Genomic DNA, 27,893 nt, shown 5'->3' with positions numbered 1-27,893 from the left:
AAACAATCAATATTAATAAAAAATCTCTGTGATACAGAATGCCCTGATACAGAGTTTTAATACATTTTAATACATTTATCCTCACTTTGATTTTGTGGATTAGGACTATGAGACGCATGGAGTCTCGGAGAGGGGTGGCATACAAATCTAATAAATTATTATTATTATTATTATTATTATTATTATTATTATTATTATTATTATTATTATTATTATTATTGAACAAAGCACTGAAAGAAAGTCGGTGTACACTTGGTTGAGGAGCCTGATAAAAACCATCGGAAATAAACAGGATGGTTAGCCCGTTTAGGAGATACATCGCTATATAATCATCACAAACAAGCCGCAGAGGGCTTTGAATTTTCTCCGTGGCTATGTGCCCGTACAATTGAGCGTGGAGGGAAATTTACTCTCTCTTTTGTTAGAGTGACGTACCTCCGGAGGCGCAACACAGGTATCAGAAGCGCGTTATTTTCCCCGCGGCTCCTGTAGGGGGCGCAAGCGTCCGCCCTCCGGAAGAGACTGGCGGTGCCACCACCGGCACAGTAGCTCAGTCACGTGGGTCGCAGACGCTACGTGCGTGCTGAAGTCAGACGCTGCGAGGCGCCGCCGGTTTGGCTATTCGCCCGCCATTTTGGCCCGCTCTGTGTGGAAGCAGCTGAGGCAAGGCGCTTCGGCCTCGGTAAGTGAGAGCTCGAGGCGGCGTTACCGGGCAAATAACGGAGGGCGAGAACGAGAAAGAGCGGGTGGGGGATGGAAACACGGCGCCGGCCATCCTTTAAAAGGCTCCGGACACGGGGGAATCTCGCCGGAAAGAGTCGGGTGGCCCGCGGCGAACCCCGACCGGAGCCGGGCGCCCTCGCAAAAGGAAGAGCATCGTTCTTCTGCGCCTCTTCCCCCTGACGCCTTTTGGCTCTAAAGAGATGAGCTGAGGGAAGATCCAAGCCTCAATCTGCCTAGTTTACTCCTAACTCAGGACAAAAGGAATTTTTTTGGGGGGGGGCAGAGAAGACCGCAGGAATTGGCGATTCCCCCCCCCCTTTTTTTTTTTTACATCCGGTTTTTCGATTTGAAGGTTCCGGCGTCGTTTCCTAACTTAAATTTTTCACAGTCCTAAAATTTTCCAAAAGCCTCGATTGCTCCTTTTTCCTTCTCAGCTTCCATTCCTCTTCCGGCCTTTTGCTCTCCTTTCAGTTTTGTTCCTTCTGGGGAAACGTGAGTAACTTCTGTGACTAAGCCTGGCCTAAGATTGCTTCGAGGCTGCTGTTCCTGTACTTGGGCTAAATTGGAAAGTAATTTCTGTTATGGTGAGGCAGAGGATAACATTTTAAGGACTGGAGCTGGTGATACAGGGTGGCAGACAGAAAAATAGGAGGAGAGTATATTATGTACGTTCTCCGCCTTGAGTTTTAGAAAGTAATAAAGACGGGATTAAAAATCGAATAAAACAACCCATTCAGATCAGGAGAATTTGCTCAAATGAACTGGCAGGAAAGGACAATTGTATGTTAAAGAGCAACCTGAAAGTAACAGATCAGTTATCGAGTAGTGTGTGATTGAGCGAAAAATAAGATTCTCCTTGCTAGTCATTTGGATGTGGAGGTCATCATTAGAAGCTTTTTTGCCTGGAAAAGTACAGTTATTTTCCAGTTGAAATACTCTTTCCAATATCTTTCATGTTTTATTTTTTTCATGTGGTTTTTCTCAGCCCTTTGGTTGTTTTATGATATGAATCCTTGGTTATGATATGTTTTTTTCCTAAAAGAAATTACAGATCACTGTCACAGAATGGAAGAATGTGTGGTTATTGGCCCTTTAAGATAGCCCAAACAACCATAAACCATGTCTTTTAACAACTTTATTGTAAATTTACAGCAGTGTTTTCCAACCTTGGCAATTTGAAGATATTTGGACTTCAACTCCCAGAATTCCCCAGTCAGCATTCGCTGGCTGGGGAATTCTGGGAGTTGAAGTCCAAATATCTTCAAGTTGCCAAAGTTGGGAAACACTGGTTTATAGTAACATCTTTTATCTGAAAGCATTTCTCATCTCCTTTTCTTTTATTCTCCAGAAAACAAGGGAGAGATATTTGCAAAATGCTTCCCATATCCTTTTTCCTTTAGTGTGCTGAGATACCTTTTGCATAATAATTGTCTAATCAGCAGCTTTTCCTCTCCAAGATCATTCTTGCATACCATTTGGAAGTTTAGAGAGAAAATGGGGTCACCTAGACCCGGGTCAGCAATCTTAAACAAGAACCACAAAGGTTAACCTAACCCTAACCCCAATCGGAACTTCAATTCTGGAGCCAACCTGAAGTTCGGTTCCCCCACCATAGGGTCTCCTCCTAGGGTGGCATCCTTTTTTCTCTACCTGTGCTAACCAAAACCCAGATCAATTGTGGAGCTGACCAGAAAATCGGTCCCCTGCCATGAAGTGTCCTTCTGGCGCACCCTGCTCCCCCCCCCCCATCCTAGCCAGAAGCTTTCCTCAAAATTGTGGTGCCAACCGGCAACGGAGCCACAGCAGAGGCACATACAGTTCCAGTGCCATGGGTTGCTGACCCCTGACCTGGGCAGTTGTCCCAAAGGTACTTTTTTTAAAAGTAAACTACTGGTTGTTTTGGATTTTTTTACTTTTAAAATGATTTGCTTCTCATTCAAGAAACTTTTTCAGATCTAACTGATAAAAGCATCTTTGAGACCTAGATAATTAAGAATCACTATAGACATTCATATTCATACATTTAACTTTTGGTTTTAATATGTATTTTTATTTTGTGTAGTGTAATATGCTGTCTAGAGATCTCAAAGATTACAAACATTGTAAATAAATCTTATGGCTTTCTTTTTGGAACAATAAAATATTCAAGGCAATCTCTTCTACCTTGTGATTCTGGTAGGAGGAGGAGGCGGCTTATTGCAGCCTCTAGTTCTAGTTCAGAGGTAAAGAAGAAAACCACAGGGGGAATCTTCATTCTAATAATAAAAATGGCAGTATTAAAAAACCTGAGGTAGAAGATTCTTTGGGGGGGGGGGTTAGCAAGATTATATATTCTTTTCTCATTTCCTTTACTTAGTGCCTTTGTTGTGTGAATATTTTTGAATATCTGTTGTCTGAATGCAATATCTATGTTTCTATAAAGAGTAGTAAATGCTTGGAACAAACTTCCAGCAAATGTGGTTGGTAAATCCACAGTAACTGAATTTAAACATGCCTGGGATAAACATATATATCCATCCTAAGATAAAATACATGAAATAGTATAAGGGCAGACTAGGTATTTTTCTGCCGTCAATCTTCTATGTTTCTATATGTATAACTGATCTCTGCGGCCTTTTCTGGGTAATTTGCTGCTAAACCAGTAATCAAGCCTGTATGTTGGCTGAAGTCATGACTTCAAACTTGTTTTGTATTTGGTTGTTCTTTTGTCCTCAGTTCTTAGGTAGTTCTTCTTTTTTGCTAAATCAGCAAGGTAAGATTGCAAATCTTTGAAAGAATCACATTCAGTTTGGATAAAGTTGATCAAAGTGAACTGTTTAATTCTCCTTATGTACACTGAGAACATATGCACTTAAGAAAAATTCCTAGTGTGTCCAATCACACTTGGCCAATAATGGATGACCTCTGAGTAAAAATGATATGAGTCAAAGATTATAATTATATGATTATTATCTTGATTACAAGATACATGTTGTTATTTTAAGACAATGTTCTCACAACTCAGTTAACCATAAACCTAGATTATAAAAACTTGCTTCAAGACAGCCAATCTGGTAGCTGTTCAAGCCTACATAATTGTAAACCTCAAAGGGTTGGAAGTAATCTAGTAACATATTGGTTTTACAATTTAATATATAGTGAGGACATAGTCATATTAAGTTGAAATTGTGTTTCACCTTCCACATGGTGTGGAATATTAGAGAACTAGTAAATCGATTATATTAAAGAAGCCTTCATTTATTCACTCTGATACATAACAATATTTTATTACTTGCTATCCTTATCTCTAGGATATAAAAATGCAAGTTCTCACTTGAATAAATTCTCTGTTGAAAAGTTAAACAGTTAAATGTTTCTCCGAACAGTTCCAATGCAATATATTCTGGGAGGTTTTTTCCCTTATACACTTAACTTCTCATTTTATGACACTTAGCCTTGCAGCATTTAGATTATTCCTGATATTGGATTATAATATATCTTTTTAAATACGTTGACTTTCATTTCTCTTAATTTATTTTTTTTTTCACGAAAAAGTATGGCTATTTTTGCTTCCTCTCAACTTGGCAATTTTAATTCTCTTTTAAACACAATTCCTGGTACTTCATCGCTCTTTATAAGTGCCATGTCAAATCTATATAGATTTGAAATGTTTTTGGAGCCATAACAGCTACATCTATCCTTTGCGGTTTAAAGCAATGATGCCTGCACCAAAAAAGTAGGCTCTTTTCCCAAATTAAGTTAATTTTAATCAAGTTTTGTAATGTATTAGCTAATCCTATGCATTTAAAATGTGATATTTCAATTCCTTGAGGACTTGGATTATCATATTTTGGCAGCAAAGTAAGAAGGTAGTAGAAGTGACATTTTAACAGTGCAAATGCTTGAACAGAGGAAAATAATTAGTCTGCTAGTGAATAATGATGACTGGAACCAGAATTTAAGATTAGCAGACATCACTCACATATTCAAATATTTATGCAAATATAAAAACTTTAAAACAATGGCATATATTAAGTTTCGAATCCACAATGTGTATTGCAATAGTCTGGCTTTCCTATACTGTGCAGTACACTCATTACGGAAGACAGAAGCCTCGACATAGAAGTACAGTGATCCCCCGGTTATTGCGTCCCCGACCATTGCGAACAGGCTAATTTGCGATTTTTGAACCCGGAAGTCAAAACACCATCTGCGCATGTGTGCCCTTTTTTTCTATGGGCACGCATGCGTAGATGCGTAGAGTCAGCGGAGAACGGCGCGCCTGTTTTAAAACGATCGGAGCCAGCCGGCTCCGATCGTTTTAAAACAGGCGCGCCGTTCTCCGCTGACTCCTAAAGCGGGGAAGTTCGCCAGGAGTCAGCGGAGAACGGCGCGCCTGTTTTAAAGCAATCGGAGCCGGCCTGGGGGATCGGAGCCGGCCTGGGGGGATCGGAGCCGGCCTGGGGGGGCTTTCCCTTTCAGGGCGGGCGAGCGGCGGGTGCGGCAGCAGCGAGGACTTTGCGTAGGCGGCGGGGAAACCCCAATCTTCGGCTCCTCGCTGCTGGGAAGTAAAAACACCATCTGCGCATGCGCAGATGGTGTTTTTTCTTCCGCAGCGCTACTTCGCGAAAACCCGCTCGTTGCGGGGGGTCCTGGAACGGAACCCTCGCAATGATCGGGGGATCACTGTATAGTGGTACCTCTACCTAAGAATGCCTCTACTTACGAACTTTTCTAGATAAGAACTGGGTGTTCAAGATTTTTTTGCCTCTTCTCAAGAAACATTTTCCACTTACAAATCCAAGCCTCCAAAATTGTAACCGGAAAAGGCAGGGAGAAGTCTCCATGGGGCTTCTGTAGGAATCCCCTGGGAGGAAACGGCTTGAAAAGGTGGGGAGAAGCCTCCATGGGGCCTCTCTAGGAATCTCCTGAGAGGAAACAGGGCCTCCACCCTCCCTGTGGTTTCCCCAATCGCACACATTATTTGCTTTTACATTGATTCCTATGGGAAAAATTGCTTCTTCTTACAAACATCTACTTAAGAACCTGGTCACAGAATGAATTAAGTTCATAAGTAGAGGTACCACTGTATAGAGAAAACCCACACACTGAGATCAGTATTTACATTTTGATTCCTACAGCCTATTAGAGCACAATCATAATCAGAGTGCTACACCACCTGACTGAAGTTTTCCCTACTAGCAAAGAGGGCAAAGGGAAAAAAAACACACCAAGGAAGCCCTCCGAACATGTGGCTATGCCAACTGAGCTTTATCAAATCCAAAAAAAGTTCAAGTAGGAGTTCCTCCATAATAGACAAAAAAGAGAACAACAGATGAAGCAAGGTTGTAATTCCATATGTTGTAGGAATATCGGAAAAGTTCAGGAGAATTGTCAACCAACACAACCTACACACACACTTTAAACCTAAGGATACACTAAGGCAGAAATTTGTCGTCCACCCCAAAGATAACCCAGTTACAAATTGAGCAATGTGGTGCAATGATACATACATGTGAAGATCTGTATGTTGATGAAACAAAACAACCACTTCACAAGCACATGGCACAACACAGGAAAACAAACCCATTGGGACGGGCTTCTGCAGTCCATCTGCATCTGAAAAAGAAAAGGTCACTCTTTTGAAGACACATTCTGAACAGAGAGGACCACTGGTTTGGAAGTGGAGTCAAAGAGGCAATCTAGGATAAAACTGAATAGCCTTCTCTCTACAGAGGGAGAGGGATATAACACCCTCTTTCTCTTGTGTACAAGAGGCTCCACACCTATTTGTGCTCTGATATAGATAAATCCTCAAGTAACCAGGTGGCTGTAGAGAGTATAAATCCATCCATTCCTCACCATTCAACAACCAGTGCTGAAGAAATATCTTGGGTAAAAATGTTTTCAAGGGAAAAAAAACCCAAGAAAGTCTGATTGCCTTTAGGAGAACTATGATATGGATGATTGAGAATATCCACAGGCAGTTGCCATTGTTTGTTCTAGTTTTAATAGTTTTTTTCCCTCTCTTCATATTTTTGTTTGAGAACAGTTCAGCACAATTCATCATCAATGATATAGTTGATGACTCAGTCAGGGATTAAGACATGGCCAAATCCCACTGACATTTCTCGATCATTGGTTACAACCCTTGATGGCCTTTTGCCTTGAACTATGAATACCTTGGTTTTTGCAAAGCCACAAGAGGGATTGGCAGTGAAGGCAATCGTCCAGTCTCCAACCTTCCCTTCATGGGGAAGGTTGTTGAGAAGGTGGTGGCGCTTCAACTCCAGCGGTCCTTGGAAGAAGCCGATTATCTAGGTCCTCAACAGTCTGGATTCAGGCCCGGCTACAGCACGGAAACTGCTTTGGTTGCGTTGATGGATGATCTCTGGCAGGCCCGGGACAGGGGCCTGTCCTCTGTCCTGGTGCTCCTTGACCTCTCAGCGGCTTTTGATACCATCGACCATGGTATCCTTCTGCGCCGGCTGGAGGGGTTGGGAGTGGGAGGCACTGTTCTTCAGTGGTTCTCCTCCTACCTATCCGGTCGGTCGCAGTCGGTGTTAGTGGGGGGTCAGAGGTTGACCCTGAGGTTTCTCCCTTGTGGGGTGCCTCAGGGGTCGGTCCTCTACCCCCTTTTATTTAATATCTACATGAAACCACTGGGTGAGATCATCCAAGGGCATGGGGTGAGGTATTATCAATACGCCGATGATACCCAGTTGTACATCTCCACCCCATGTCCAGTCAACGAAGCAGTGGAAGTGATGTGCCGGTGCCTGGAGGCTGTTGGGGCCTGGATGGGTGTCAACAAACTCAAACTCAACCCAGACAAGACGGAGTGGCTGTGGGTTTTGCCTCCCAAGGACAATTCTATCTGTCCGTCCATTACCCTGGGGGGGGGGAATTATTGACCCCCTCAGAGAGGGTTCGCAACTTGGGCGTCCTCCTCGATCCACAGCTTACATTAGAGAAACACCTTTCAGCTGTGGCGAGGGGGGCGTTCGCCCAGGTTCGCCTGGTGCGACAATTGCGGCCCTATTTGGACCGGGAGTCATTGCTCACAGTCACTCATGCCCTCATCACCTCGAGGCTCGACTACTGTAACGCTCTCTACATGGGGCTACCTTTGAAAAGTGTTCGGAAACTTCAGATCGTGCAGAATGCAGCTGCGAGAGCAATTATGGGCTTCTCTAAGTATGGCCATATCACTCCAACACTTCGCAGTCTGCATTGGTTGCCGATCAGTTTCCGGTCACAATTCAAAGTGTTGGTTATGACCTATAAAGCCCTTCATGGCATCGGACCAGAATATCTCCAGGACCGTCTTCTGCCGCACGAATCCCAGCGACCAGTTAGGTCCCACAGAGTGGGCCTTCTTCGGGTCCCGTCGACTAAACAATGCCGTCTGGCGGGACCCTGGGGAAGAGCCTTCTCTGTGGGGGGCCCGACCCTCTGGAACCAGCTCCCCCCTTGAGATTAGGATTGCCCCCACCCTCCCTGCCTTTCGTAAACTCCTTAAGACCCACCTCTGCTGTCAGGCATGGGGGAACTAAAGCATTTCCCCCTTGCCCATGTTGTTTTGCCATTTGATTGATTGAGTGTGTGCCTGCTTTTATATATTTTGGGACTGTTTTATGAATTTATTAATTTTAAATTGTAATTAGATTGGTGGGTATTGGATTTGTTATTATGTACTGTTTTTTATTATTGTTGTGAGCCGCCCCGAGTTTGCGGAGAGGGGCGGCATATAAATCCAATAAATCTAATCTAATCAGTGAGAATGCTGACATCCTTTCCTGTGCCTCATAGCCTGAAGCAAAGCATTTGAATGTGTTTGTTCGGTTGTGCCCTCGGTCAGGTACTATTCTATGTGTAAAATTCCACACTTGAAAACTACTTATTTATGTACTGGGAAAGCTGACATTGGTGACATATCACATACTGATATCCATTTAGCTTACTGCTGAGCTACGGAATGATCTTTGTTTAAGGTTATAAATATGTGTTTCCCTTTGGAGACAAATGCTTCCAAGAGTTCAATTTTAATCTGCTGTAATGTAAAGCTTTTGCTTCCCTTTGATGCCATCCATGTTCAACAGATAATGACTAAATAGGCAGTCCATTTTGATGACTTTAGATTTCCATGGAAGTATTTTCAAGGTTTTTGTGGTTTCATGGTGAGCAACATTTAATGTTTAATCACAGTGTATGTATTTGCCTTGAGGTATTCTAGTACTGATATTTGTTTTTCTTAAAACTTTTGCATTTTAAAAGAGATTTTATACTATGAAAATCACTCAGTAATTACAGTTGTTTCTTACATGATTTTATTTCCTTTTTTAAAAAAAATAGAATAATCAGTGCAGATGGTTGATATAAGAACAATATTGTTATATAAATTAATAAAGGGATTTCTTTGACTGCATCCCTAATTAGATAGTTCTGTAATACAGTATTTGTTGTTGGCACACTATTTTCAAGTTCCTGTAAACTTAAAAATTAACTACACAGTGTATTTTTCGTAGAATTCCCTTGGGAGTTTAACTTGCTGTTCATACATTACAAAAACAGTAGATTTTATATATACCATACTATTTTCAGTTTGCCGTCCTAAGATATGAAATTTAAAAGGTTGTGATTTTATATTTTTATGTATTTGCATTCTGTTTTAATGCTTGGCTAAAATATTGTATTCACTGTGTGGATACAGTAGTCTTCTGAAAGGTTTTGCTTGCTGTTGCAACTAGAGGGTTTTTTTTAAATACAGTATATCTTTTTCTAAGCTTAACTCTGAATAAATGATTCTTTGCAGGCTGGAAGTACTAGGGCAGTAATGGCTAACCTTTTTCTCGTGACACACTCTCTCATCCATGCCTGTGCGACACCTCTCACTTTTCCCACACGTACGCATCTGACACCTCCCTGCCCCATTTTGGCCTACCAGGCCTCCTGCAGTCTCCTGGGATCAAAAAGGGCCATGAGGGGGACACCATACAGTCCCATGCCCTGTTTTGGGCCTAGCAGTTTCCCTGCAGCCTCCTGGGATCACAAATGGGGCCCCTGCGCTCCCCCAGTACATGCACCCAACCTCTCCCGCATTTGGTCTGCAGATGCGTGGCAGATACCAGAAAATCAGTTGGCTGGCGGGAGGTGCGTATGCATGTGCGGTGCAGTTGAGCTGGGTAATGGCTTGTGTGCCTGAAGAGAGGGTTCTGTGTACCACCTGTTGCACGTGTATCATAGGTTCACCACCACAGTGCTAGGGTCTTGTTCCTTGCATGTGTTTACATATATATTTATATCTTACTGTTTAAAAATCTCTTCTAAATCTGGCAGTGTTGTTCTATGTTCTGATGCTTGCTTACTTGGTGCAAGGCCTTACAAATTACTCCATGATGTACTTTAATGCAAATCTAGTCTTTCTATTTGACTTCTGAATTAAATATTTTAAAAACCATTCACCAATGAAGAATGGGAACCCATGAGTGCAGAAAGTTTACAGATTTGCTATAGAACTGTTTTCTATAGTTTGATAAGACTATAGTGTATCTGATCTAAAATACAGTAATACCTCATCTTACGAACTTAATTGGTGCCGGGAGGAGGTTCGTAAGGTGAAAAGTTCGTAAGACGAAATATTGTTTCCCATAGGAATCAATGGAAAAGCGATTAATGCGTGCAACCCAAAACTCAGAAACCCGGAAGCCGGGCCACCACCACCGAAGGAGGCTTGAGCCTCCCGAGCCTCCCCGCCTCTTTGCCATGCATGTTATCCTGCTCCCCCCCCCCAGCCAAAACCACAAAGACGGTCCGCCGTCGCCTGCTTGAGCCAGCATGACAGGCAGGGCGAACCAGCATGGAGCAAAGGGAGGCTGAAACCTCCGGCGGCTTCAGCTTCCCATTGCTCCGCGGGCGGCGGCAGACCGCCTTTGTATTTTTGGCTGGGGGGAAGCAGGAGGCGCAGGATCGGGCCGGCGGCGGGCATGGGGCGAGGCAGCAGGTCAGCATCCTGTGCGGGCGGGCAGCGGGAGAGGAGGCGCGGGCGAGCGGGCGCGGCTCAGGCTCTGGCTATGCCTCCAGTGAGGACGGGGCGGGCAGCGGCTGGGCGCAGCGGTGCCAGCGAGGACGCGAGCGGGCGCCCGATGCAGCGGGGAGCATCTTAGTGGCTCTGGCGCGGGAGGCAGGAGAGGACTGGGCGACCGGAGCAGCAGCGCCGTCGCCGCCATGCCTGGCTCGGCTTCCCTGGCCGCCGCGGGCACTGCGCGCTGCGATCTTCCAGGCCGTCGAGGCTCAGCGGTGGAAGGCGGCCGCCTGGCGGGGGAGGCTCGGCCAAAAGGGGCCGGGGCTGGAGCCGCAGAGCCAGGCACGCCTTCCGCCCGGGAAGTCCTGCCCCTTCATCCCCGAAGGCCGGCGCGCCCACACAGGGACCGGTGGGGCTGACAAAGAACATGCTTTACGGCCGCCACGCTCTCTGGCCCAGCCTCAGTGGGGTGGGCAGGCGCTTGGCCTCTTGGAGAAGCCACTGGAGCGTCCTACTCGAGAAGATGCTCCAAGTTGGGAACGTGATGCGAGGAGGGACCAAGGGCAGCCGGATCTCTGAGCACATGCAGAGCGCCTTCCCTTGGCCCAGAGAGGCAGCCGGCCGGGGGGGGGGCGAAAGCGGCTGGAGCTGAAGCCGGGCCAGGCGCGGCAGGAGGGGGCGAAGCAGCGTGGGGCAAAACCGCCCGCGGAGCAATGGGAAGCTGTAGCCGCCGGCGGTTTCAGCCTCCCTTTGCCCCACGCTGCTTCGCCCTGCCTGTTGTCCTGAGCAAAGTGCTGGGGGGAGGGAGTCAGGAAGGTCCTCCTGCTCCCCCCCCAGCCAAAAACACAAAGACGGTCTGCCGCCGCCCGCTTGAACCAGGATGACAGGCAGCGTGGAGCAGCATGAAGCAAAGGAAGTCTGAAACCGCCGGCGGTTTCAGCCTCCCTTTGCCCCACGCTGCTTCGCCCTGCCTGTTGTCCTGGGCGAAGTGCTAGGGGGAGACGACAGCCGGGCAGTGGGGCTTCTCAGCAGCCACCCAAACATTTGCCGAACGTCCGGGTTCGGCGTTCGGGAGGCCACCGAGAAGCCCCGCCGCCCGGCTGTCACCTTTTAAAACAGCCGGGGGGCTCCTCGTCGGCCTCCCGAACGCCGAACCCGGAAGTTCGGGTTTGACGTTCGGGTTCAGGAGGACGCTGAGAAGCCCCCCAGCTGTTTTAAAAGATGACAGCCGGGCAGCGGGGCTTCGCGGCGGCGGGTTCGTAAGACGGAAAACGTTCGTAAGAAGAGGCAAAAAAATTCTGAACCCCGGGTTCGTATCTCGGGTTGTTCGTATGGCGGGGCGTTCGTATCATGAGGTACCACTGTACTTTATGGCAGTAGCTATCTATACATGGAAACATTTTGAATTCATAGTCTGGCACACTGTAAATGGCTATCCATCTCTCACAGTAGCTGGCTACTGAAAGGCTACTCCCTTTACCCTGGACAACCCATCCTCAGCTCCACTTATAACTAATGTTGGGCGAACCCAACGAAGTTCGGGTTCGGCAAACTTACCCGAACTTGGCAGCGGAGTTCGGGTAAGTTCGGTGAACCCAAACACGTCTGGAAATAAAGCCACGCGCCAGGAAGAAGTCTCCGTGTCGTCAAAGCTCTGCCCCTGGAATCCCATCGTGGGATTCCCCACCTCCTTTTGTTTGCAGCGCCGGATTCCAGGGGCAGAGCTTTGACAACACGGAGACTTCTTCCTGGCGCGTTATAGTCTCTCCGGAAACTATAACCCCAAGAGCTTGGTGGAGGCTCAGGCCTGGTGATCTGCTACCCCCTTTTCCATCCAGTTCTTAGCTGCAGATCATGTAAAAGTAGGGGATGGGCCAGATTTAGCTGTGCACAATAACTTGCTGAGCCCCTGGCCTCAAAGATTGATACAGTGGTCCCTCGATTTGCGCGTTCTCGATTAGCGCGAAACGCTGCAACGCGGTTTTTCAAAAAATATTAATTAAAAAAATAAAATATTAAAAAATAAAAAATAAGTCCATGCTAGTTCTCTCTCTCTTTCTCTCCCTGTTGCCGGCGTGGTATATGAGAGAGAAAGAGAGAGGCAGAGGTCGGGCTCATTACCGGGAGGTGGAGGCGGCGTGGGGAGGCTGGGTGCCGGGGACTCCGAGGAGGGGGTGGACGTCTGTTCCCTGAATGGAGACCGCCGGCCGCTCAATCGGGCCAGCAGGGAACAGAATGGAGCCTTCCGCGGCGGGGCTGGTAAGGGGGGGAGCCGAGGGGGGAGCCGAGCCCAGCCCCGTGGCATTCACACACGCCCCCCTGGATGAGCGGCCCCGCATGGCCCCAGCGCCGGACTCCGTTGCCGAACGGCGAAACCGGAAGGGGCGAGGTGGGGGAGAACGGGAGGCTCAGCATTCCGGCAGTCGCAGCGCTGGCTGTCAACTTTTCTTTTTAGCACTGGGGAGGCAAGTCAGCTCCTGCCCAGTTTTAAAAAGAAAAGTTGACAGCCAGCGATTGTTCCGCTGCCGCCAGCATGGAGCCCACGGGGGATTCGCTTTCCTCCCGCCGGCAGCCGACTGATCGTGGGCTCCTTCGCAACCTCGGAGAGCTTCCTGGTTTTCGTGAGCTTTCATGCCCTGGAAGCTCTCCGAGGTTGCGAAGGAGCCCACGATCAGTCTCGGCTGCGGGTGGGAGGAAGGCGAATCCCCCGTGGGCTCCATGCTGGCGGCAGCGGAACAATCGCTGGCTGTCAACTTTTCTTTTTAAAACTGGGCAGGAGCTGACTTGCCTCCCCAGTGCTAAAAAGAAAAGTTGACAGCCAGCGCTGCGACTGCCGGAATGCTGAGCCTCCTGTTCTCCCCCACCTCGCCCCTTCCGGTTTCGCCGTTCGGCAACGGAGTCCGGCGCTGGGGCCATGCGGGGCCGCTCATCCAGGGGGGCGTGTGTGGACTGGCAAGCGGCAAGTGATCTGGCGGGAAGACCAAGGGAAGGTTCCTTCAGCCGCCCAACACCTGATCCGCTCCGCAGCGCGGCAGCAGCGAGGAGCCGAAGATGGGGTTTCCCCTTTGCCTTTACCCCATCTTCGGCTCCTCGCTGCTTCCGCGCTGCGGAGCAGATCAGCTGTTGGGCGGCTGAAGGAATCTTCCCTTGGTCTTCCCCGCCGCCCACACGCAAACTCCACCATCTGCGCATGTGCGGCCATGAAAAAAATGGCGCACATGCGCAGATGGTGGTTTTACTTCCGCATCCAATATAACGCGGAAATCGGTTAGCGCGGGAGGTCTTGGAACGTAACCCCCGCGCTAACCGAGAGATCACTGTACCTTGTCTAAGAAATAAGTATATCTGTAAAGAGTTTGATTATCTAAATTTTGATGTGTAAATCTTAATGTTAACTACTCCATATGCATGAATATAGATGAGGTCAAGCACAAGTTACTTGTAGCGTATTAGTTGCATTCATTTTAGATTATCCCATGTCTTTAATACATTTTAATTTTTATATTTATCTTACTGTTACTAAAAATCAGACTTTTAACATGATTTCTGGAACGTATTTAACAATTTCATTATTTATTGTGCTATTTCATATATTGGAAAGCTACCACAGTATTTTTTTATGGAGCAGCTGCACTACATTCTGAATATCCCAGATCTCATGATAATTACATCTGTTGCATGGATGAATTTTTTATTTTTTTGTTGTTGTTTTGATTAGTCAGTATATTGTTCCTTTTCAGGGGGTGAGCAAGGAGATTCCAGACTCAATGAACTGAAATGTCTGAGAAGTCAAGCCAGAGCACAAAAGCAAAGGACGGGAAAACAAAGTATGCAACACTTAGTTTATTCAATACATATAAAGGAAAGGCTCTGGAAACACAGAAAACTACAGGTATGTTTGTTAAAACTGAACATTTCCTACCTATTTACTAGGTCTTGGTTGGTTGTAATTTTGTTTTGTGCAGAAATATCAGCATTTAAGGCATTTAAACTTTCATTTTCAATTTTGCAACCTGGTTACCTTTATTAAACAGTTTTATAATTAATATTCAGATAGTTCTTTTAGTATCGTTATTTAAAAATACAGTGGTCCCTCGATCATCGCGAGGGTTCCGTTCCAGGACCCCAAGCGATGATCGATTTTTCGCGAAGTAGCGGTGCGGAAGTAAAAACACCATCTGCGCATGCGCAGATGGTGTTTTTACTTCCACCGCCGCCCGCCCTTCGCCCGCCCACCCCGTTGCTCGCGCCTGGGGTTTCCCCGCGCACCGCCCGCCCGCCCACGCTGTTGCTGGGGCCGCTTCCCAGCTGGGGAGCGGAGCTGGGGTTTCCCCAAGCGCGCGCGCGTTGCTGGGGCCGCTTCCCAGCTGGGGAGCGGAGCTGGGGTTTCCCCAAGCGCGCGTGCACCGCCCGCCCGCCCACGCTGTTGCTGGGGCCGCTTCCCAGCTGGGGAGCGGAGCTGGGGTTCCCCCAAGCGCGCGCGCACCGCCCGCCCGCCCACGCTCTTGCTGGGGCCGCTTCCCAGCTGGGGAGCGGAGCTGGGGTTTCCCCAAGCGCACGCGCGTTGCTGGGGCCGCTTCCCAGCTGGGGAGCGGAGCTGGGGTTTCCCCAAGCGCGCGCGCACCGCCCGCCCACCCACGCTGTTGCTGGGGCCGCTTCCCAGCTGGGGAGCGGAGCTGGGGTGTCCCCGCGCGTGCCGCCCGCCCGCCCACGCCGTTGCTCGCGCTGCCGCTGGGGTCTTGCCGGGGCAAGAGGGGGAAGACCCAGGGAAGCCGCCCAGCTTCCCAGCTGGGGAACTCCACCATCTACGCATGCGTGGCCATAGAAAAAAAGGCACGCATGCGCAGATGGTGGAGTTTACTTCCGGGTTGAAAACTCGCGAAATAGCCCTTTCGCGATGCTCGAGGAAGCGAAACTCGAGGGTTCACTGTATCTCTAAAAAGGCCTTTTGGCAAGATTGTATGTAAATACCAGTGTGCTTTGTCTTTTGATGTGGCATTGAATCCATGGATTTCATCTGTCATCTCTTGAATATTTGTGTTTGATTTGTGTAAATTTTATTGTATTACATTGTTCATTGTTATGAATATTTTAATGAAAAATGGCTTACATCCATAATAAAATGTGTACTTGAGCAACAAATTCACACTGAATACAAGCTGCATAAGCAAGGGAAAAAAGAATTTCACAATACCTTTCATTGTTGCTTCTCTTTAAAAGAGAACAATAAACCAAAAATAGAACTAATTTATATTTGATGTAGGAAATAAAGTTCTCTCTATAAATTTTATAGCTCAACATTAGACTTTAATAATGTTTTGTATTGTTTACTATTTTTAAAATAGGACTACTAAAATATTGAGCTATTTAAATGCTATATTTACTTGTCCCTCTAATAATTTGGAAACCAAGAGTTACCATATTTTTCACTCCATAACAAGCACTGCAGAAAAGAAACAGAAGAGACGGGGTTCAGCACTGTAAAAGGACTCCTGGCTGCTAATCACCAAAGGACCAGCACCGTCCACCTTTGGTAGAGAGGGGAATGCATCTGACGGAATGAAAAATACAGTGTAAAATAAGTGAACAGGCAGGAATTTGTTGCTAAGTTTTCCAGTGTCTAGAAATATAAATTTTGCCTGGAATTTTTTTCAGGAAAAAAAGGATGAATAGAAACATGAATGCATATTAACAGTTCACAATTATTATTTTTTGGCATAGTTGCAGCTCGTCATGGATTACAAAGTCTTGGGAAAGTTGCTGTTTCACGGAGAATGCCCCCTCCAGCTAATCTCCCCAGTCTTAAAGCAGAAAACAAAGGCAATGATCCCAATATAAACATTGTGCCTAAGGATGGCACAGGTTGGGCTTCCAAACAAGAACAACATGAGGAAGAAAAGTAAGTTGCACTATAAAACATCATTCCTGTTATTAATGTAATGTTTTAGCATATGCTGCAGGAGTTTTAAAGAACTCTGCAGGTAGCCTTTGCTTAACTATCATTCACTGACCACTTAAAGTTACAATAGTAATGAACCAATAGTAGTTATGGCTGGTCCTTGAAGTTGTGGCATCCCTGAAGTCACATGATAAGAATTTGGATGTTTGGCAACCTGCCTAAATTTACAACCTAACTTATGTCTCAATTCTTCCCTCTGCCCAACTCCCTCCCATATCTCACCTTTTGACTCTCCTGCCTCCATTTTTGTTGTGTATCTCTTCTGCCCCTCATCACGCCCAGTTGAATTTAATCAACAACTTCCTCCTGTTGAGGAAGGGCAGCTGCTGACTCTTCACAAGGGCCATTACTACCCTGTTTCCCCGATAGTAAGACAACCCCGATTGTAAGACGTATTGGGGGTTTCAGGGGGGTCGGCTAATATAAGCCATACCCCGAAAGTAAGGCATATGTCTTACTTTCGGGGAAACACGGGGGTATTGCAGGGGGGGGAGCCCGATGACATCGCTTCCAAGCTCCCCGCGCGCCCCTCGCCTTCGCCTCGCTGCGGCGCCACCGCCTCTTCCCCGGCTTCGCAAAGCGAAGGACGGCGCTGGTCCGAAGCGAGCCGAGCGGGCGGCGGCTTGCAGCGAAGGCGCTCGTCCCAGCAACCGAGTCCTGCCGAGGCTCGGCTGCAAGCGGCCAGCGAGGCCGACCAGCTCCGAGGCGAGCGGCCGGAGCTGCGCCCTCCTTCGCCTGCCTCCTTTCCGGCAGGCAGGTGGGGCTGCCCAACTGCGCAGAGCGGCTCGTCCCCTCCAGACACACGCTTCCCCAACACGCGTCTGTGGCTCCACGCGTGCACGCCGCTTGGAGCCCTGAGGTTGAACTTGGAAAAGGGCTCACGAGGCTCCTGTCCCGCGGCTGCCCTTCTGGACTCTGGGGAGATGCCTTCGGGAACGCGACCCTTTCAATTTTTTTCCAATGTAAGACATACCCCGAAAGTAAGACGTAGTGGGGCTTTTGGGGGTAAAAAGAAAGTAAGACACTGTCTTACTTTCGGGGAAACACGGTAACTAGTTAGTAATAACATTAATTAAACATTTTATAAGAATTTCATGTAAATACTAGCACTTTAGTTTTCTGATAATTTATTACCTGTATTCCCTTGGAGTAAAAAGAAATGAAATTCTCAATTTGGTTTGCATCCCCATTTGGGAGATAGATATGATTATAATGATGAAGTGGACAAGGCCATTGGAGCTGTGAGTTCTGCCACCTGTTTACTGGATCCGTGTCCCTCCTGGCTGGTTTCGGCCAGCAGGCAGGTGACATGGAGCTGGGTCCAGGAGATTGTCAACGCTTCTTTGGGGAGGGGGTCCTTCCCGGCTCCCTACATGGAGGCACTTGTGCGCACCCTCCTCAAGAAGCCTTCCCTGGACTCAGCCGTACTATCGTCCAGTCTCCAACCTTCACTTTACATCTCCACCCCATGCAGAGAAGCCATCATGTCAAATAAGTAATCATAAAAGATCATCAATAATTTTTATAAATGAACACTAGATTATACTGATATGAGAAGGATTGTGCCTTTTGAAGCATCGATTAGAGTCCATTCTGGAGTATTTCATCCTTGATTAAACTTACTAGTTTTTGTGGCAGCATCAGCTCAATGCATGAAAATTGAAATTAGATGTTATCCCTCTTTATGCTAAGAACAGTTTGTATGATATAGTTAAAAATTATATGATACAAACTATTTCATGCGAATCTTGATAAGAATTCCTGAAGTTCATCCCTTGTATTTTGTATTGAGTCTACGGAGAGGGGCGGCATACAAATCCAATAAACAAATAAATAAAATAATAAATTGAAGCTTTTGAAATATGATTGTTGATTCTATTAGGAGAAGTATTGGGAGCATCATTCATAAATGTGTCTGTTCATGTAAGTTGTTCTGCTCCTATCATATAAGCTTTCTTCAATGATTTGAAGATTTGAATTCTTTCTTAAAATATATTAGTCATTTTCTCAAGCATTTTCAAATTTCTCTTACTTTTAGACAAGCAGAAGTACCACCGGTACAGCCAAAACCTGCAGTTCCTGCTCCTCCAGAAGCTCCTCCTGTTGTTAAATCATGGGCTAATACCAAACAGGATGGACAGGGTGATGGTAAGTGAAGGAAAGATGGGCCAGTCTAGCTGAGCAAATAATTCTGCATTGCAGTTCTCCGTACTGAGAGAGCGGGCCCAGCAGTCACGTGGGTTGCTCACTGTCCAATCCATCGAGGACCGAGCCTAGTCTTTAAAAAGCCTGCTGGATCCGCCCTTTCCCCAGAATTCGCTTCGTCCTGCGATCCAGCAGGACTCGTGGTGGCTCATTCCTCTCGCAAAACACCTTCCCTTCGTCTTCTTTCTTCACAAATAAGTAAAATTGAATATTGTATTTTACTTAGAGCTTGCATTGGTTTGCGCACCAGCCTTACTGGGCTCGGCGTTGAGGGAGAAGCCGCGGCACGGCTACAGCAGGGTTTTTTTTTTCAAAACGCCCTGCTCCCGCTGCTGCCAGATTGTATTTTTTCGCAAATCTAATCGGCCAGGAGGTTTACCGGCAAGCTAAGGATAGTTTCAAAAAGGGGGTTTTCCTCCTGCGGTATGGGACTGTTAGCAAGCTTCCCTTGATTGTTCCCCGGACTTTAGTCTTCCCCCCGTTTGCAAAATCATCGGAGCGGTTTATTTTGGCGCGAAGGCCCTCAGCGCCCAGTAATTTTCGACACTGGCGGATCGACCAAGGGCGTCCCGCCTGGCGCCATTAAGTCCGCCGCCAATCCCTGGAATAAGCTGTGAGACCCTCAGGTCTTTTCTCCCTGGCTAGGCCTCCAAACCAGTGTGCCTTGGTTTACTTTGATTAAGGTTAGCGAGGCCTGCCCCTCTGCACTCCCTGGCACGAACTCTGGTACCGACCAGATTGACTGAGTTGCAGACACTCCTGGGCCTAGGAGCAGGGGGCCCTTTCTCTTGGGAACGTTGCCCTACAAGTTTCTCCCACCAAATTTAGGCTGAAGTCTTGTCCCTGTAGTTTATTCAGGCCATGACTTCGTTTCCCAAGACAGGCACATCTAAAGGTCCCAGAGAGGTTAGGCCTACTGGAGATGAAATTGATACTATCCCCCAGGCCTCTTCTTCAGGAGTCCCTACAATGGCTAGACCCACCAGGGCTGAGAAGAGAAGAGACCAAGCTTTGCAGAGAATACATGAAAAATCAGCTAAACATTTAAAGGTGCAGGCCCAAGTGCACATTAGCCCTGACCCCCCCAGAGGCTTCTAACCTGCCTCCCTCTGGGGTTCCTATGCTTTCTCTAGATGAGCCAAACCTAAACAGACCCCAACCTTAACCTATGGGGCTTAAGTCCAGAGGAGCCAGATATTATGATGGAAGATCCCTCTGAGCCAGACCCAACCCAGGCCTACAGGGTATCTCCCTCTTTACCGGTTACCATTACTAACCTTCCTCCAGAGCTTCAATCTATGTATTCTGCCTTATCTCAAGCCATTGATGCCAAGCTCTCGGCTATCAATGTGCCTTCTCTCTCTTGTCCCCCTCCACGTGCCCCTAGGCCCGTGAGCTCTTTCTCATCCTACAGAATTCCAGTTCATGAAGACTCGGATTCCTCTCTGGATGAGAATGATTATATGGACGTAGAGGACAAGGATGACCCATTACAATGCCTGTCAGAGGATGATCAAGATTCCAACTCCTGCGGCAATTTTTCCAGCCCAACTCTTCAAATCACTTCTATTCAAGGCAAGAGTTGCCACAGGCTTAGCTGGTCAAGATAAACAATCTGTTCATCCCACAATTCCACCTGAGGAAAATCTGCCATACTTCATGGAGGAACAGGAAGACAATGAGGTCACCCCCATGCCCAAATTGTTCAGAGATGCTCTGCTCAAGCAGTGGGACCACCTGGCTTTCAGCTTCAATCCCACAACTAAAGACAAGAAGTTATATAAGCTTTCTTCATCTTATGAAGACCTTCTTTTCTGTCCCAAACCTGATGAACCGTTAAAAACTCTACACTCTGCAGTTGCTATGCTTGGTGAAGCAGAGGAGGTGTTAAAACTCGAAGACAAGCGCCTGGAGCAAATGCTCAAAAGGTATTTCTTCGCGGATACCTGGACTATCGAGTGCAGCAGCAGCATCTTTCTTCTCTAGAGCTATTCTCTTATGGCTTCAACAGTTCCAGCAGCATATTCCCCCTGATGATCTAAGGGGCCAACAGGATTTCAATAAGGTTTTTGCAGCGGCCCAATATGTAGCTGATGCTACTTGCAAAGATTTGCAGCCAGGTCGGTAGCGGCCTCAACGACAACCAGAAGACTCCTATGGCTCCGCCCTTGGCAGGCGGGAGGGAGACAAAAATGGCAGCTGGCCATAGGTCCTCTGAAGCATGATCTCCTATTTGGAAACCTCCTGGACCCACTTCTCACTGAAACCACTGACAAAAAGAAAGTTTTGGGGCTCACCAACAAGAAGGCCATCAAAACTCAACCCGTTCGACGTCCCAACCGTCAACAGGATCAAGGGTTCGCCTTCCAGAGAAACTCAGGTCAATATTTATTATTATTATTATTATTATTATTATTATTATTTATTAGATTTGTATGCTGCCCCTCACCGAAGACTCGGGGTGGCTAATAACAATATAAAAAGACCATGTAAACAAATCTAATATTAAAAACAATCTAAAAAACCCCAATTTAAAGAAACACTCATACATACAAATATACCATGTATAAATTCTATAAGCCTAGGGGGAAGGGAAATTTCAATTCCCCCATGCCTGACGACAGAGGTGGGTTTTAAGGAGCTTGCGAAAGGCAAGGAGGGTGGGGGCAACTCTGATATCTGGGGGGAGCTGGTTCCAGAGGGTCGGGGCCGCCACAGAGAAGGCTCTTTTCCTGGGTCCCGCCAAACGACATTGCTTAGTCGACGGGACCCGGAGAAGGCCAACTCTGTGGGACATAACCGGTCGCTGGGATTCATGCGGCAGAAGGCGGTCCTGGAGATATTCTGGTCCGATGCCATGAAGGGCTTTATAGGTCATAACCAACACTTTGAATTGTGACCGGAAATTGATCAGCAACCAATGCAGACTGCAGAGTGTTGGTGTAACATGGGCATACCTTGGGAAGCCCATGATTGCTCTCGCAGCTGCATTCTGCATGATCTGAAGTTTTCCCCTCGTTTTCGCTCCCAAGCTGGCAGAAACCCCAAGGGTAGAGGATCCCGTTACCAAAGAGGTTCCTCCTCGACCAGAGCTTCCAGAAAGCCCAGATGGTGAGCTTCATTCCACTCCCTGGCTTGGTTCTCCTCCAGCTGGCGCCGTTCCTGTAAGGATCCCTGGGTTATTGCTACTGTGGAATGGGGTCTTCAGTTGAGGTTTATTTCCATACCTCCCAAACGTTTCATTTCTTGTCCATTCCCCAGGTCCTCTCCACCCCGTCTCTGAATGGAGGAGGCTATTCAACACCTGTTGTCTATCAGGGCTATCCAACCAGTTCCCTCCTCCCAACGAGGTCTGGGCTTCTATTCCATCCTCTTCATGGTCCCTAAGTCATCTGGAGGATGGAGAGTCATCTTAGACCTTAAAAGATTGAATCAGTTCATTAAATATAGGAAATTTAAGATGCATTCCTTGTCATCCATCTTAGCCGCTATCCATCCAGGGGACTTAATGGTCTCCTTGGATCTCACGGAAGCCTATCTCCATATCCCTATTGCCAAGAGTCACAGGAAATTCCTACGCTTTGCCTTCCAGGGCAGGCACTATCAGTATAGGGCCATGCCCTTCGGGCTCTCCTCGGCTCCTCGAGTCTTTAGTAAGCTCCTAGGAGCCCTGGCGGCTCATATCCGAGCCACGCCCATTCATATTTTATGCTATTTGAATGACATATTAATTCACAGTTCCTCTAAAGAGGGCACCTGTTCAGACCTCCACATTGCCATGTCTATCCTACAGGTTCATGGTTTTTCCATCAATCTCAAGAAAAGTCAGCTCCATCCGTCTACTTCTATTCAACACCTGGGGGCTATAATAAATTCAGATCTCTCTCAGGTTTTTCTCTCTACTGAGAGAAAAGCAGTATTAGGGAGCTCACTGCCCAGATACGATCTCAGAAAAGGACTACCATCGTTACTCTGTCTTCCCTACTGGGAAAGATGGTGTCCTGCATTGGCATTATCTCCTGGGCCCGTCTTCACGCCAGGGATCTCCAATGGCTTCTGTTACCATTCCAGAGATCGGGGAACAGCAACTTGGCACGCCTCATCACCGTTCCAACCACAGTCTTAAGATACCTTACGTGGTGGTCCTCCCCCGTTCTGGGCAAGGGGATCCCCGGTGTCCAGATCAATTCACCAGTTGCCAGTTTAAAGGGCTGGGGAGCCCATGCCCAAAGCCTGATAGCCCAAGGCATGTGGTCAGTGGAGGATTCGTCCAGACCTATCAACTGGCTGGAATTGAGAGCAGTGTCTTTGGCCCTGAAACAATTCAAACCGCACATCATCAGTCAACATGTCCTGATTCTCACGGACGATATAGCTACAAAGAGTCATATTTGCAGACAAGGGAGCACCAGTCCCAAGGCCCTGATGAGAGAAGCCCTGAAGTTGGGTCTCTGGGCAGAAAGGCATCTACAGTCATTAGGGGCCGATCACACATCGGGAGTTCTCAATGTACAGGCGGATTGGCTTTCCTGGTCGACTCTGGATCCAGGGGAGTGGAGCCTTCATCCGGCTCTATTTCAGCAAACCTGCCTCAGATTCGGTCACCCATTGCTATACCTATTTGCGACCGAGGCCAATGCTCAAGTCCCTTGATTCTACTCCAGGTTCCCATCCCCAGGAGCGGAGGCGACAAATGCACTCAGAATCCCTTGGCCTCAAGGGCTGCTTTACGCCTTCATTCCAATTCTTCCAGATGTGATCCACAAGATCATCCTCGAGAAGGCCCAGGTGATTCTGATAGCCCCCCACTGGCCACGCCGGCCCTGGTTTGCAGGCCTACAATGTCTGTCCATCCAGGACCCCTGGCGACTCCCCATTTCGGAGGATATGTTGCAGCAGGGGGCCTCTCTCCATCCAGATCCAGAGTGGTTCCACCTCACCACTTGGCTATTATCCGGCGCGACTTAGATCTGCAAGGATACAACCCAGACACTGTAGAAATAATCCTAAAAGCCAGAAGGGTGTCCACCAACAGGATTTACAACCATACCTGGTCCAGGTTTCATCAGTGGTGCTCACAGGAAGATCTATCCCCCCTGTGTATTCCCATTCACAGGATCGTAACCTTCCTCATGAAGGGGTTCCATCAAGGCCTCTCATCCAGCACCATCCGATGTCATCTGGCTGCCCTATATTCGGTCCTAGCAGGGGCTCGCAGACAACCACTTCACTCCTTTCCGGAAATTCAAGAATTCCTAAGAGGTATTTCGAACCTCAGGCCTTCCAAGGTTCACAGATACCCGTCCTGGGACTTATCGCGGGTTCTCCATTCCCTCACTCAGGCACCATACAAACCCCTAAGATCAGCATCCTTCAGGTACCTATCTTACAAGGTAGCATTTCTGGTGGCAACAACATCTGCCCGACACATCTCAGAATTGGCAGCCCTTTCCATTCAGCAGGATCTATGCCAGTTCCATTCGGACAAAGTAGTCCTGCGCCTGGACCTCACCTTTCTAGCCAAGGCCAGTTCCATGTTCCACAGATCCCAGGACATTGTGTTGCCTTCATTTTGTTCCAACCAGAACCATCATCTTGCGGTCAGATGGCACACCTTAGATCTCACCAGAGCACTGAGAATCTACATCCAATGGACGAGACCCATTCGAAGGTCTGAAGCCCTATTCGTGGCCTACCATCCCAGATCCATGGGATCCAAGGTATTCTCAACCGTAATAGGTCGTTGGATCCGAGGGACTATCTCAAAGGCTTATGAGTCAGCTTCCCTCACCATACCTAGAATTAGCATAGCACAGTCCACAAGAAGTGCAGCCATATCTGCCGCATGGGCGACTCAAGCTCCATTGGAAGAAGTCTGCAAAGCAGCCACTTGGGCCTCTCCAAACTCTTTCATAAGGCATTACAAAATTGACTCTTACGCTTCAGCAGAAGAGTCCGCCAATCCCTTATCTCTTTGGCAGAAGAGTCCGCCAATCCCTTATCTCTCACGATAGCGAACTAATCCCTCCCTAGGGACTCATCTATTGGGTTCCTATGTGACTGCTGGACCCGCTCCTTCAGTACAGAGAATAGGCGTTGATTGCTTACCTGAGCGCCTCTTCTCGTACGCTGAGCGGGTACAGCAGTCACTTCCCTCCCTGTTTTTTTCCTTTCTAACTATGGTTATTCCTTTAACCTGTATCTTTTCCTATCATGAGAGTTGAACACTATTGAGCCACCACAATTGTGCCCAAGTCTACGGATTCGCGAATTCTGGGGAAGGGATAGATCCAGCAGGCTTTTTAAAGACTAGGCTCGGTCCTCTGCGGATTGGACAGCGAGCAACCCACGTGACTGCTGTACCCGCTCATTGTACGAGAAGAGGCGTTCAGGTAAGCAATCCGCCTATTTTCTCTAAGGCTCATCATTTCTTTTATTTCTTGTTTATTTGGGTAATGTTAGAGATGTAGTGGGAGCATTATTCTTTGGTGAAGGATGGCAGCATCACAAAAACATGGAAGTTTCGAGGACTTCCTTATTTTTGTGATGCTGCCATTTTGCTGAGGCTCCCCTCGCTGGGAAACCCCACCTCCGGACTTCTGTTGCTAGCAAAGCACTCGTTTTTGCGCTGCTGGGATTCCCCTGCTGGGATTCCCCTGCAGCATCACAAAAACACGGAAGTCCAGAGGTGGGGTTTCCCATGGAGGGGAGCCTTGCACGCATTAATCACTTTTCCATTGATTCCTATGGGAAACATTGTTTCGTCTTACAAACCTTTCACCTTACAAACCTCGTCCCAGAACCAATTAAGTTTGTAAGATGAGGTATCACTGTAGTATGATTGTTAATGAGACAGCTAACCCAGCGAGTTGGTAAATTGGCTTAGTGTAATTGATTCATCCAGCCATTTCCCTGTTGGTAATTGGTCCAATACAAATTACAGTGGGTCTAAAAAGTTTGTGAACCTTTAGAATTTTCAGTATTTCTGCATAAACATCATATGTTTTCAACATATCTCTTAAAACTAATTAGAGAACTCAATTAAATAAATAAGTTAAAAACATTAAATTTGTTCATTTATTTATTGAGAAAAACTATCCAAAGCTACATGATAAAAGCATTAAGCTGTTTAAGGTATGTTTACAAATAGCTGGTTGGGGAATTCTGGGAGTTGAAGTCCAAATATCTTCAAGTTGCCAAGGTTGGGAAACACTGCCTTTAGGCATACATACATACATAAATACATGCATGCATGCATGCATTCATACACACACACATTCTGAGTGCAGTTCTGATCAACATGATACCAAAAAGATACGGAGACCCTAAAAAGAGTGCAGAGGAGAGCAACAAAGGTGATAAGGGGTTTGCAGGCTAAATCATGTGATGAATAGCTAAAACAACTAGGAATATTCAGCCTAACAAAGATTGGCATGACATGATAGCTGCCAATTTGGCTGCCACAGATTTTCAAGAAAAGGTTGAATAACATTTTGTCTAGAAGGGATTAAGGATTCGCACCTTGGGTAGGGGCTTTTACTAGAACAGTGATGACTGACCTTTTTGTCATTGTATGCCGAAAACACACGCATACCCATACAAAACACACGCACACGCGACACCACCACACCTGCGTGACCTAACCCCTCCATGTGCTGAGCCCCGTGTATGTCCACATGTCTCCAGGCGCCCCATGCATGTGCTGAGAGACCTGAAAATCAGCTGGACAGCTGGAGGTCCGTGCACATGCGTAGTGGAGCTGAGCTGGGGTGTTTGCCCTCACAATCTCCAAATATCTCCAAAGTTCCTTCCAGTCCTATGATTTGCTGATTCTAAATCTTCTGAAGAAATATGCGTTATGATTGAATGTATTTCTTGTTTAAATATAAGAATAAAAGAACATTATGTGCAATATTGACTGGTTTTTTTTTAAAAAAAAATAACTTTCAGGTCCTGGAGTTCAAATAAATAGTTATTTCCAACAAGAGTTTCCTAGTTTGCAGGCAGCTGGAGATCAAGAAAAGGGAAATAAAGAAAAGGAGGTACCTGAAGAACCTTATGGTCCTGGGCCAAGTTTGCGTCCACAAAGTAGGTGTGCCTAAAATAACCTAAGATTGTTTTGGTTGTAGAGCTCCTGATACATTTTTTATTTTGGGGGATGCTATTTCTGTTCAGTTTTATATGGTTTTTAATCTTCGGGGGTTTTATCTATGTGCTAGACTTGCCAAGTCATCTTAGACTTGAGCAGCCGTAACAAATCTAATAACTAAATTTGAATTCTTCATAGAATTCAGTATTAATTCACATTTGATTCATGTCAAAATTAATTTTCAAATAATATCCAAGGATGGTATATCTATCTAGTATTAAGATTTTAATCTATTTGCTTTCATTACAAATTAAAATTGTCTCTTTTATTTTTAGTTACTCACTTAATTTGTAAAGGAGATACTCAGTTGATCACATTCCCTATTTTAAGTAGTAGGTTTGAATATCATTATGGTTGTAGTTTTTAATGCAAAATAAACCAAATTAGCAAAGATGAACAAAGACAACTGATTAATCATCTGAACTTTTGCTTTTTAAAAAAACCAAAACGTTTGCAACCTAGACATTGTGACCTGTCTGCAGCACAATTTGTTGGAACACTTCAGACTTCATAGTAAGCAATATTTTGTGGTGTTCTTGTGTTTTTAACTGAAAAGATTTAAAAATGTAAAATGCAAACTGGAATCCATCTGTTTTCAAATATGCAAGCTCAAAGTGCCTATAATACTTGTCAAATAAAAAAATAAAATAAAATATGGTTCTAGAAATACTGCTAGATATGTAGAGGTTAGTACTACAGGTGGTCCTCAATTTAACAATGGCAATTGGGAGCAGAATTTCCATCACTAAGCGGTGTCATAAAGTACAACTGCATGGCTTAGACATGGCAGTCCCTTCAGTCCTGGTTGTTGTTAACTGAATGCTATGGTTGTTAGGCAAAGTAATGCCCTACCT

At 46.6% G+C, this 27,893-nt stretch overlaps 1 protein-coding gene across 11 annotated transcripts in view; it reads left to right on the top strand.

Annotated features, from left to right (window-relative positions):
• The first annotated feature begins 552 nt into the window (after positions 1-552).
• PRRC2C (proline rich coiled-coil 2C) overlaps positions 553-27,893 on the top strand; it is a 105,489-nt gene continuing 78,148 nt past the window's right edge. For 8 of the 11 annotated variants that reach the window (XM_070746750.1, XM_070746746.1, XM_070746749.1 and 5 more), the window contains exons 1-6: positions 579-682; positions 14,467-14,618; positions 16,448-16,625; positions 18,724-18,833; positions 26,841-26,978; positions 27,502-27,552. In XM_070746750.1, coding sequence (XP_070602851.1) covers positions 14,504-14,618; positions 16,448-16,625; positions 18,724-18,833; positions 26,841-26,978; positions 27,502-27,552 — 592 coding nt within the window. In that variant the 5' untranslated portion in view covers positions 579-682; positions 14,467-14,503. Of the gene's footprint in view, positions 683-14,466; positions 14,619-16,447; positions 16,626-18,723; positions 18,834-26,840; positions 26,979-27,501; positions 27,553-27,893 lie in introns of all 11 variants that reach the window. The other 3 variants (XM_070746752.1, XM_070746751.1, XM_070746744.1) reach the window with 1 other exon arrangement.

The sequence above is a fragment of the Erythrolamprus reginae genome, chromosome 3, assembly GCF_031021105.1.
Source record: "Erythrolamprus reginae isolate rEryReg1 chromosome 3, rEryReg1.hap1, whole genome shotgun sequence".
NCBI classification, from domain to species: Eukaryota; Metazoa; Chordata; class Lepidosauria; order Squamata; family Dipsadidae; genus Erythrolamprus; species Erythrolamprus reginae.
Note: the sequence above shows the minus strand (reverse complement) of the source record. Positions and strands in the feature narration are given on the sequence as shown.